The sequence below is a fragment of the Gekko japonicus genome, unplaced genomic scaffold (genome assembly GCF_001447785.1).
Source record: "Gekko japonicus isolate JY-2015 unplaced genomic scaffold, Gekko_japonicus_V1.1 scaffold443, whole genome shotgun sequence".
In the NCBI taxonomy this organism is placed as follows: Eukaryota; Metazoa; Chordata; class Lepidosauria; order Squamata; family Gekkonidae; genus Gekko; species Gekko japonicus.
The window spans coordinates 1065677-1078153 of NW_015172565.1; the positions used below are offsets into that span (position 1 = coordinate 1065677).

Sequence of the window (12477 nt, forward strand, 5' to 3'; positions counted from 1 at the left end):
GATGGGGGAGCAGGGAGAGGACGGGGAAAGGAGAAAATTGCATAGGTTGTGAGGAGGTGAAAGAGCATGGCAGGGGGGCAAGGTGATGGGGAGGAAGAAATATCAGCAAGGGGAGGAAAGAGTTTGGAGGGGGAGAAGAAGCAGAGACTAAATGGATGGAGGACGGAAACAGAACTGGAGCAAAAGGGGGTGAAAGCAGAGGCCTCTGGGGGATAGAGAGGGATTTCCCCTCCCTTCCAGGTCCATGTGGGACCCCCTCTTTTTGGATAAATATTTGAGAATTCACTTCCTTGGTTTTCTGAATTGTTGTTGTTGTTTAGTAGTTTAAAAGCAACTTTTCCCCCCTTGTAGTCCCCAACGTGGCCCTTGGAGGTACAGCATCCCAGTCTAGCACCTTAAACAGACTTGGGCTTGCAGAGAATGCCATTGATGGGTCTACATCAGTTGACTTCATGCGTAGATCATGCACGCACACAAATTTAGACCGTAATCCATGGTGGACCGTGGACTTGAAGGCAGAGTTTAATGTATCCAGCGTAAGTCTCACCAATCGAGAAGACTGTTGTGCTTGGCGGCTCAATAGTGCTGAAATCCGGATCGGGAACTCTTTGGAGGAAGGAGGCTCTACAAATCCCAGGTAACTGCTGGTTTGATGTTCTCTAAGAACTCCCAGAAATAAGGCACAGGGGAAGAAAATGGAATGGATAAGGAAATATTCCAGACTTTGCCCCATAAAAACCAGGGTTTATAGTCTTGTATGCTGGACCCATGTCCTTTCATTCTTTCGAAGTAAATTAAATTGTTGCTGATGATGTTCTTCAAATGACCACTTGATACTAATAAATATGAATCGGTTTCCTTTCAAGGTGTGCAACAGTCACCTCAGTGGGTGCTGGAGAAACCCAGAATTATGAGTGTGAAGGAATGCGAGGAAAGTATGTAACAATTACCATTCCTGGAGTGAGTTACCTCACACTATGCGAAGTCCAAGTGTTTGGTGTGAAGGCTGATAATTCTGGTAAGCAGAGACCTTTCTCGGTCATCAGTTTCAATAGGAAGCCACTTTTTGCTGGAGAGGTTTAGTCTTTGCTCTTGATTACTTCTGCAGAGCAACACTCCCCTTATTGCAACTGACCTCAGTCCCTTCACTTGCTCCAGGGGGAGAGAATGGCCTTGTGGCTGAGAGAAGAAAGCTTACTTGGGCTAATGCTGGCGATGGGGAGTCCATACTGGCTTACAAAAAGAGATTGAGGAAAGGTTAAAGCGCTTAGGGCTCTTTAGCCTGGAGAAACGACGACTGAGGGGTGACATGATTGAGGTTTATAAGATTATGTATGGGAAAGAGAAGATAGAGAAAGAGGTACTTTTCTCCCTTTCTCACAATACAAGAACTCGTGGGCACTCCATGAAATTGCTGAGCGGTCGGGTTAGAACGGATAAAAGGAAGTACTTCTTCACCCAAAGAGTGATTAACACATGGAATTCACTGCCACAGGAGGTGGCGGCGGCTACAAGCATGGATGGCCTCAAGAGGGAGTTAGATAAGCATATGGAGCAGAGGTCCATCAGTGGCTATTAGCCACAAGGTATAGATAGGGACTCTGGGGCAAGTGATGCTCTGTCTTCTTGGTGCTTGGGGGGGGGGGGTCAACAGTGGGAGGGCTTCTAATGTCCTGGCCCCACTGGTGGACCTCCTGATGGCACTGGTATTTCTGGCCACTGTGTGATACAGAGTGTTGGACTGGATGGGCCTTTGGCCTGATCCAACATTGGCGTCTCTTATGTTCTCTTATGTTCTTATTTATTTTTATTTTTTAAAAAGTTGTTTATAGCCACTGCTATATCTAAGAACGCCACAGTATGGCAGCCAGAAAACAAAATAAGCTGAGTACCTGGAGGTGTATTGTAGTGAGGAACAAGCCAACAGTCAGAGCCATGAAGGAGGCAGTCTTACCTACGGGCATCTGGGGCAGCTGCCCCAGGCTGAAGACTGAGGCAGGCCAAACAAGGGGGACCAAAAAGAACAGTCAGGTGTTGTGTATGCATGCCTCCCCCCTGGGGCTCACGTGCCGCATCTGGATGTCACCACACACGTCTGCCTGCCTTGCATGGGATGTTGCCCCTTTCTTAAGCCTGGCCCAGCTGTGCGGGAGCTGGCAGTGATTCTGGGGTCCGGTCCTAGACTTTTGCCCAGGGCCCCAGAATCACTGAGGCCACCTCTGTCTCCATGGAGGAATCCTCTCCACAACCAAGCCATCCATCATCATTTTCCTTCCTGTTTTGTTCAGGGTCACTTCCTAACCATTCGCTTGCCTGGATTCAAAGCAGTAGGTGTGCAGTGGGTGGATCTGTGAGCTCTACATTTTGGGAGCTAAACAATGGGTCTATTATGTGAATTTGACAGTGAACAGTTCCAGAGTAATCTTGTAGTCAGGAAATATATGTTTGGAACTCACAAACGGTAAAAGTGAGAAGGGAGTTTTATCTCAATCACCAGGAAGCTGTAGGCTTTAATACATGGGTCTGTGCATGCACACTCACATACCGTTTGCTTAATATAAAACAGGCTCCTTTAGGGAGGTAACGATAATGACACTAGAAATGAGGGCTCCTCCAGTTGTTTTTCCCCTCATCAGTTGACAAGACTTGTGGCAAGTAAAGTCTGACAATTCCTGTTCTAGATGCACATATATGTAATATCTCTATTTTTTCTATGTTAAATTGCATAGAAGAACAAGAATCTCATCATGAGAAGAAGGAAACATAATTGTGCAGGTGATTTCCTCCCCCCTCCACTCTAAATTTACATATTTTGAACCTATACAGCACCCTTCCTGCAGAGGTATAACTAGGGCTGCTTCTGAATTCTCCCTAGTTCTGACAGAATTTGGGAGAAATGGGAGATCCCTCTCAGTCACTTACATTTCCCAAATTTGGGAGAAGGGCTTCTGTGGAATCTATACAATTAAAGCAATTATCATGTATTAACATTTCACACACATGAAATCTACTGCTTCCATGTAAAATTGTACATTACCCAGCCCATGATGCAAGTACGACTTCATGTGTACCTTTATTTTCCCTCATGGGGTTAATAACAGCATCACATGTATTTTGGCCCTCATGAAACATTCACAAAAGATTGACTGTATCATGCTAAAATAGCAATGTAAAAGGAAATCAACTTGGAACCGACTGGATTTGAGCTGCTGTTTTGTAATTTTCTAGATCTTTTTAGCAAGAAGCCTTCCTTTTCCTGAGGAAAGAAACAAAAGCTATGTTGTTCTGAATCCCATATAGTTTTTCAGTCTTCTAGCACAGCCTCTGTATTAGGCTACTTGAAGAATTACCAGCTGATCATGAAATGCTTTTAACTCCTGTTGTTGGCTGTCCAGATAGACTGTTCTGAGACTGGAATGACAGCCCCCAGAGAGGAACTGGCTGGCCACTGTGTAAGACAGGATGCTGGACTAGATGGACCATTGGTCTGATCCAGATGGGCTCTTCTTATGTTCTTGTGTTAATTTTCTGAAATGTTCAGTCAATACATTTATAAAACCTTGAAACAATAAACATTAATTGCAGTGTCAATTCATCAGTTCTTTCTCGATACAGAATAATATAGGTCACCAACAAACATCTCTATGACTTTTTAAAATTTCTGGAAGGTTGTCAGTTTGATCATCCTCATCATATCCCAATCCTTTAACAAGCACTCACTCTTGCTAGGAATAGACTGAGATTTCCAGTATTGTACAAAAACTACCCTCATTGCTATATTTAACATTATCACTTGACATGATTCTTAAAACATTACAATATAACTTAATAGAAATGTCTCAGGTGTAAAAGGGAGCTTGACCTGCGTTACCACTAATATGGTGTCAGATACCATTTTCCAAAAGGCTTGAGCTCTACAGTATTTCTGCTGCATATGATGAAAGTCAGCCCTTTCTGCTTGGGACCAATGTTCCCTCTAAGCTATGGGGTCTTGTGAGCAAAAATCCTACTTTCTGAGCTACTGGCATTAAAGTTGTGAGCGGGCGATTTGACTGCTGCAAAAGTTATTTGGCTCTGGAGCCCTCCTTCCTGAGCTAAGACAAAAAATGTCTGAGCCGGAGGCTAAAAAACTGCGAGCTAGCTCAGACTAACTCAGCTTAGAGGGAACACTGCTTGGGACAACCAACAACCAGGTTTTTGTAGGCTCTGGGTGAGGGAGTATAACTGGGCCCCCTTTCCCATTCTGAGTCCTTGTTGGGAAGAAAGACAGGGTATAAATGAAGCAAATAAATATCTCAAAAGAACACTGAGAGATAGGCTAGAAAAAGCTACAGTGGCTTGGCCAAGATTGTATAATGAGGCTAGGTTAAGGCTGGGATGAGTTGGTTTTTTTAAAATCCAGCTTCAAAGGTCCACATCTAACAATATCATCAAATGGTTCTCACGAAATCACTTTCGAATTCCAGTATAGCACATGCTGTAGGTACCAGTGCAAAGACTGGTAATTATTGGAGAGTGTTTTGTTATGACATGGAAAGGAATGTGATTGCAGAATGTAAAAATTAGATCTCATGGGCCATGCTAGTTCATTCAAAAAAATTAAACAGAAGCAATAGAAAAATGCCCAGTTTATTAGGAGTAAAAGTCCAGAGATGTTCATTCAAAATCCATTCTGCATTTTCACTGCAACTTTGTTTGTGCTGTAATTTATTTGAGTTTATTTCAGTGGAGCCCATGCAAGTCAATTGGCATTTCTGGCTCCCATTATATCCAATGGGCTTTCAAGCCTCTCCCAATTAGGGTTGCCAGCTGCAGGTTGGGAAATACTGGGGATTTGGGGGGGGGGCCTGGAGAGGGTGGGGTTTGGGAAGGGAGGTACTTCAGTGGGGTATAATGCCCTACAGTCCACCTTCTAAAGTGGCAATTTTCTCCAAGTGATCTCTGTCACCTGGAGATCAGCTGTAACAGTGGGAGATCTCCAGGCACCACCTGGAGGTTGGCAACCCTATATTATTCCCCGTGGGTAATCCTGTCCTTCATTTTAATACATCCTGTTGAAGTTGAGGCTCTGAAAGCAGCAGCAAATACATGTCACTTGCTTCCTCCCAAGTGAGCAGGATCAAATGCTGTTTGAAGACAGCAGGCTGCTAGGGGAAAGCTGAGAAGGGAGGCCGGGAGGGGTAGAGAGGAGCTGGAAAGGAGGTGACCCCTTCCCCATCTTCAGCTGCTTCCTACAGCCCCTCTCCTTCACGCATAGAAGCCACCACTCTGAGTGGGCTCACTGCCAGCTCTCGTTGGTTGGGGAGCGCCCACCTAAGCCCAGGAACGCCAGCAACAACCACATTTTCAGTAGAGTCCTATATAAAGTTGCTCCAGTCTCAGCCAACTGACTTCAATAGATTCAGCCTGGAATTACTCTGCCTACAATTGCATTGATATTCTTTACCAGTTGCCATGATGAGAAATGCCACTAATCTGCCATCTTAAAACAATTTTCTCTTATTTGTAGGCACAAGCCCACAATGGAGCAGATCCTCAGTCATCCAAACAACAGAGAATCTCAAAAGTATATAACTGCAGTATGAACTGTATCAAGTGTAATTGTGCTTGTTAGATGCTTTTTTGTTGTTCAGTCGCACAGTCGAGTCCGACTCTTCGCGACCTATTGCAATACAAATACTAAAATAAAATGATGATATAATTGACAATACAGATGTATTTCTTATATTATTTTAAAGATTTATCTGTAGCTTCTATAACCTCCGCAACAGAGATCAGATTTGTAAAGATCAAGATGTAAAGATCAGGTTTGTAAAGCCCAACTTCTACTATTTGGCATGTTTATTAAACTTAAAAAGTCGAAAAGCTTTCATTTTCTTCAACAAAATTGTGAATATACCCAGTACTGAAGAGAGAGTGCTACAAACTGCTGTATCATATGCTATCTTTGTGCATGTATCTTAGTTTTTGCTAAGTGTCAGGAAAAATTAAACAAGACTGTAGACTGTATTTTTTTTGAGATAAACAGTCTCATAAAGTCACAACAGTATTAACAGCATATTTGGGGATCCAATTAAACACTGAAAACCACTCCCAGCTAAGGACAATCAAGTCAATGGAGATACAAATAGGCTTGGCCACCATAAGATCAAGGGAGGAAGATATCACACCTAGACCAGAGAGAGAGGGAGCCAAAGGATACCTAGGTCACCTTCACCTGTCTGTCTGTCAAACACACAAAAAAGTGCTTATCCCTACTGCCCCCCCCCAAATTATAAATTTATTTATTTATCAAATCTATACCCCGCCCTCCCCACTATGACGGGCTCAGGGCGGCTAACAACATACAGTAAATATGTACATTAAAACTCCAATATACACTAAAAACAACATTAGATTAAGATTACAATATAAAACCATATCTACGCAACACATAACTAAATTCCCTGAACATGAAAGGGAATCTTTCTCATTCTCCCGCCACCCCCTGCGCCCCCTGGGTTGTCTTGCATTGCACACATCTCTGGACTCATACAAGCTGGCATGAAGGACTCCCATGGATTCCCATTTTGACCACGTGGAGCCACACAATGGGAAGAAGCCCAAACCTCAAACTCACAGTAATAGAACTTCTCTGAGGACTAGTGCTTCTAAGAATTTTCTATAATTACATTGGGACAAGCCTAGCCACGGTGGCTAGGAGACAGGCTGCTTTGGGTGCTCTTGGAGTAGTGGGGGAGATGGAAATAATTTTTTTGAAAAAGAAATATATTTTCTTTGGGGTTATTTTGGAGGGGATTTGATTGACTGCAATAGATAGGTTCAAGAAGGAATTTAACCCAATCAGTCAATCCTAAAAGAAATCAACCCTGACTGTTCCCTGGAAGGCCAGATAATGAAACTGAAGCTCAAATACTTTGGCCACCAAATGAGAAGGGAGCACTCACTGGAGAAGACCCTGATGCTGGGAAAGATTGAAGGTCAAAGAAGACTGGGACAGCAAAGGATGAGATGGTTAGACAGTGTCATAGATGCAACGAACATGAAATTGAGCAAACTTCAAAGGACGGCGGAAGACAGGAAGGCCTGGCGGGATCTGGTCCATGGGGTCGCGAAGAGTCAGACTCGACTGTGCGACTGAACAACAACTCTTGCATGCTCATTTGGAGTTCTGCTCTGTGAGGATCTCTTGCAGTGCACTTTCTTTCTCCGTGGTGCACAAGGTGGCTTGTTATTAGTTAATGGGGTAGAAAGAGAGTTTTCTTAGATTACCTTCACACTGAAATTGATTCCCTGTGGTAGCAATGCCCACACAAGTGCACCAACCGTCCGTCTGTAGCAAACCAAGGTATCAGAAAAAAACTTTCTACTGCCACAGTAGAACCTCAAGTACTTCCCCAAAACATCAGTTTGCAGGGCTGGCATCTGAGTCAGCATGGCCAATCACTGAAGATGAATTCACATGGAGGCAGCCACCAAAGTAGGATTTAAAATAGCCACCATCCAGCTGATTGTTCATCCTAACAATTGTGGCATTCTTGCTCATCGGGCACTTGAATTCTTACAATTCAGTTAAATCATTGGGATACAGTACAATCTTAAGAACACTTTCCTGGGAACAAATCTTGAGTCCAGTTGAGGCACCTTTAAGACCAAAAAAGTTTTATTCAAAATGTAAACTTTCATGGGCACAGTTCTTGAGACAAATAGAACAAAATCTTCTCAAGGGTTGTTTACAGGAAAAAAGGCGCTGGGGGCAGCCATTAGGAGGGGCCACTCGGAGTCAACATGCATATGCAGAGATGAAATTGGATCAGGTGGCCGGTAAGATCAATGGATAGCAGCAAATTAGCACGTAAATGCACATAACCGAACTCTTGCATTTATGTGCTAATTTGCTACTATCCATTGATCTTACCGGCCACCTGATCCAATTTCAGCTCCACATATGCATCTTGGCTCCGAGTGGCCCCTCCTAATGGCTGCCCCTCACCTTCTTTTTTCCTGTAAATAACCTTTGAGGAGATTTTGTTCCATTTGTCTCAAGAAGTGTGCTTTGCACACGAAAGCTTACACTTTGAATAAAACTTTGTTGGTCTTAAAAGAGCCACTGGACTCAAACGTTATTTTGCTGCTTCAGACCAACACGGCTACCCACCTGAACTTTCCTGGGAGGAAGCCCCATTCAGTAGACTTTGGTAGGACTCTGAGCAGGGTTTAGGATTGCGCAGAGAGTAACTCCAATAGCAACTTACTCACCTTCTTGGAAGCTGGAAGGCTTTGTTGCCTCCTGCATGTGTCAGTCAACCAGAGAGCGGAATCTCTGTGAAAGTTCTATTTACAAAAGAAAAAGCCTAAGCAAATTTGATAGACAACTGAGATCGTATTTTATTTCCTTTACATTTCTATCAGACTGTAAGGACTCCGCTAACCAGTCCCTTTCTTCTTTGAGAAATAATGCATAACATCACCAGTTATTTCAAGAAAGGGAAGGGTCGTGTATTTCCTTTGGGAGATGACAGCATTTGCTTAGTGTCAGGAATAGCATGTGTATATGTATGTATTTGGTAAATGTGCTTCAGGAAAAGTGAACACACAAGGTTCACTTGGAAGTATTGTTTCCTGAATGTGACACATGATGCTCTGTCCCCATGGCCAGTTTCCAGTGTGTCACATCCTTCTGAAAGCCAAGTTGTGAGCATGGGTCAGGAAATGACAAATTCCTGGTATGATGCAAAGCAATCCCACTGGGGCCATAGGACTGGGGGGGGGGGGTATAAATTGGGCTCGTCCAGAAACAGCCTGAGATTTGCTCTCAGGAACATTGATCTGAAACGAAGGTAGGTGGGATTTTTTGCTTTGCCTTTGAAAACCCTGGAGCCTTATCTCGCTACTCTTACTCAGATGGAATATTTTTGTTTCTGATTAGTTTAAAAAATATTAGTGTTTACTTAAAAAGGACGCTGACTTTTATGCCAATTTACACAGATTTTTAAACTGAAGGTAAAGTCCATTCTATACATACATATCATTTATCAGACAGCTTTATTTTAAATAATTCATGCTGGTGTTTTGTAACTTCAAAGCTATCAAAAGTCTGAACTAAGAAGTTTCATAAAGCACAAAGCTTGTTCTCATTAATATTTAATACAGGTTTTGTTTTTCCTCCTTTGGAACAAATAATACACTATTCACAATCTTGGAAAGGTGAGCCAAGGGGCAAATTATTAATCAGATAAAAGGAGCAATCCTAAACAGGTCTGTTCAGAAGTAAGCCCCGCATTATTCAGTGGGGTTTAAAAATATCCTTAGGATTGCAGCTGAATTGACCATTAATTATAATTTAAGAAACATCAGATAAAGCTAGTTTGGCAAATGACTATGAGATACTAAATAAGATGGACTTGCTAAAAAAAACTAGGCATTTTACATTCATTTTGCATTTATTTATTTATTCTTAATCCCACGCTCTGTCCACTGTATCACACTGGCTCTCCTTCTCTAGAGGAAACTTGAGACAGAACTGTAGCATGTGAAATGGGTTACCAACTTGAGCTACTTCTCTCATATGGTGGCGAGCTCTTGAACCTCCTCTTCGTGTGGCACACTAATAGAGTAGTGTAGTACAAGCATGGAGGGACTGTCAAGAAGAGGAGGAGGAGGAGATTGGGTTTATACCCCGCCCTTCACTCGGGAGTCTCAGAGCGGCTTATAAACTCCTTTCCCTTCCCCTGCCCACAACAGACACCCTGTGAAGTAGGTGGAGCTGAGAGAGCTCTGAGAGAACTGTCCCTGAGAGAACAGCTCTAACAGAACTATGGCTTGCCCAAGGTCATCCAGCAGCTGCAAGTGAAGGAATGGTGAATCAAACCCAGTTCTCCCAGATAAGAGTCTGTGCACTTAACCACAACACCAAACTGACTCTCTGTGATGACTGTGTGATGTTAGATAAGAACCACAGTAGTCATATACGCTGGATACGGAGAGAGGAGGCTTGCTTGGTCTGTGAAAAGAGTCTCAGAAGTGTCAAAAAAATGACAGCTAGGGAAGCATTTTTCAGAAATAAAGGAGCACACTGAAAAAGAGAAAAGGCAAAATAACATTCAGGCAGTCAATGCGAATGCCTAAATATTGTTCTCCTCTCTATAGAATCATTTATGGGAAGCTACTACTGTATAAATATGAAGAGGAAGTTTGTTTGTATTAAAAATAGCAATCTGAAAAGCTGCCCTGCCCCTCCCAGATATACACAGGCCAGTTCAGTGGGATACTTGCAAAAGGGGGCTGGTGAGTCCAGGGACCCAGTTCTTAAGGTTCTTTGCTGTTGTGGAAATACAACAGTGTTGTTATACCACAGTCAAAGAATGAAGAAACACGACTCAGCAAAAATAAATAAATCATGCTTTTAGGTGGGGAGAGGGCACAGGACAGCTGAACTGAAAGGAAACTATTCAGGCATCAAGTCACTTTTGTGCCTGCAAAAACCAAACTCCTGTTGTACGAGTGAACATATGGCAGAATGTTCCAGAAAGGTCTCCTGCACAAGTCCTACTGAAATTAATTTCCTCAAGGGGTAATGTGCCATTCTCCACTCTGCTGCCCTGAATGGCACTTCAGAACTGCCATTTCAGACAGCCACCCAAGGGCGTAGACTTTCCAATTTCCCAGGGGGGGCTGGGGCTGGGGCCGGGCCAGAGGCATTGCTAAGTCATTAAAAGAACTGGGACCCAATGACATCCAGGGCCGGCTCACTCACTAGGCGAACTAGGCGATCGCCTAGAGCGGGCCAGCCCTTATGGGCGCCAAGCTGCACCCGCCCCGTACTCTGGGAGTTTCTTGATTATTTGTGTTTTTCATTCTTCCTAAAATGCATTTATTTTTGAAAATTGGTGGGGGGGGGGGCGCCAGAAGGGATCCTCGCCTAGGGTGCAAAATAAGCTGGGGCCGGCCCTGATGACATCATAGGGAGGAGCTAGTGATATCACAGGCATGGTTACTATCTATGGAGGTGGACCCATGTGGGATTTAGGGATGGGCTCCCCAGAAATTTAGGGAGGCCTGGGAACCGCCCTAGCAATGTCCCTGGGCTGGGCTAACCCCAGGAACAGTTGCCTTCTTAGCACACTGCTTAGAAACTTAGAAAGCCCCCCCCCACACCCCACACTGGAATAAGAACATAATATCAGGCCATACCACATTGCAATAAAGCCCCTACAACTTTATACAGAAATACTGAGCTTCCCTACCATTTGCCACAACTAGCCCACCACACAACCAGGATCAAGACTCCTAAGTGGACCAACAGACAGGCATACACTCATTTGAGAAACTGAGTATTACATTACAACACCTCTGGAACATTACAGATCAGTAGAGGCAGCACTGCACAGTGGTCAGAGTTGCAGATTGATGTGGGGAGACCCAGGTTTGTATTCTCACTCTGCTGGCTGAGTGACCCCGGGCCAAATCTCCCCTTCTCTACCTAACCTACCCCACAGGGTTGTTGTGAGGATGAAATGGAGACTCATGGGCAGGGTCCCCAGCTTCCCTGGCAGGAACACTATGTTAAGAAATCTCTCACAATTATGCAGCCATAGCAGGCAGGAGGGAAGGAGGCGAATACCTCCAGCACCAGAGACTTGTAGAGGAAGAGTCAAACTTTGGGGACTCACCCATGTACAAGAGGGCCAAGGCAGCAGGAGGCAAGAAGCCTGGGCGAGCTGGGCTCCTCCATGCCTGGCAGAAGATGAGGTGCAAAGCCAAGAGGTGGGCAAGCAGAAGAGGCACTCAGCCAGCCCCACAAGCTGTGTGCAAAGAAACTCCCGCAGCCCCAAGCTTCAAGGAGTGCAGAGGCCAGACTCCAAATGAGAAAAAGCAAGCTCAGGGTTCATGGGTCACATTTTGGGCTGTGGAAGAGGAACCGGCTCCATTCCTAAAGTTCTCTCGAGTTCCTGCGCTTTTGGTTTTGCTTTTAGCCAATCCGCCTCCCAAGACTGCTCCAGCCTGAGGGCTGCTGGGGCTTCCCGCACTTCAGCCCCATTATATCCTATGGGCCATTGAAGTCAATGGCGAAAACATAGGGTATATCCTGAAGGCTGGAGGGAAGGGAGTTTGAGGGAAAGGCTCCAAACTTGCAGGGTAGCTGCTGGAGCCTCTCCCCAAGATACCCACCATGTTTCAGGAACATTGAACCAGGGGGTCCAATTCTACAGATTTGAGGGAAAGGCTCCAAACTTGCAGGGTAGCTGCTGGAGCCTCTCCCCAAGAAACCAACCAAGTTTGAAAAACATTGGACCAGGGGGTCCAATTCTACGTGCCCCCAAACAGGTTGCCCCTATAAAAATGGCCCATTCGGGCCCCTTTCAGGCTGCTGCGGGCCGAATCAGATTCTCTGCTCTGAATCGGCTTCCTGCAGTTCACCCCCATTCTATCCTATGGGCCATTGAAGTCAATGGTGAAAACATAGGGTATATTCTG

At 44.5% G+C, this 12477-nt stretch overlaps 1 protein-coding gene across 1 annotated transcript in view; it reads left to right on the forward strand.

The window, feature by feature from the left end:
• LOC107118902 overlaps window positions 1-1134 on the forward strand; it is a 49360-nt gene extending 48226 nt beyond the window's left edge. The window contains exons 11-13 of the mRNA XM_015421294.1: window positions 352-637; window positions 867-1018; window positions 1109-1134. Coding sequence (XP_015276780.1) covers window positions 352-637; window positions 867-1018; window positions 1109-1134 — 464 coding nt within the window. The remainder of the gene's footprint in view (window positions 1-351; window positions 638-866; window positions 1019-1108) is intronic.
• The last annotated feature ends 11343 nt before the right edge of the window (window positions 1135-12477 follow it).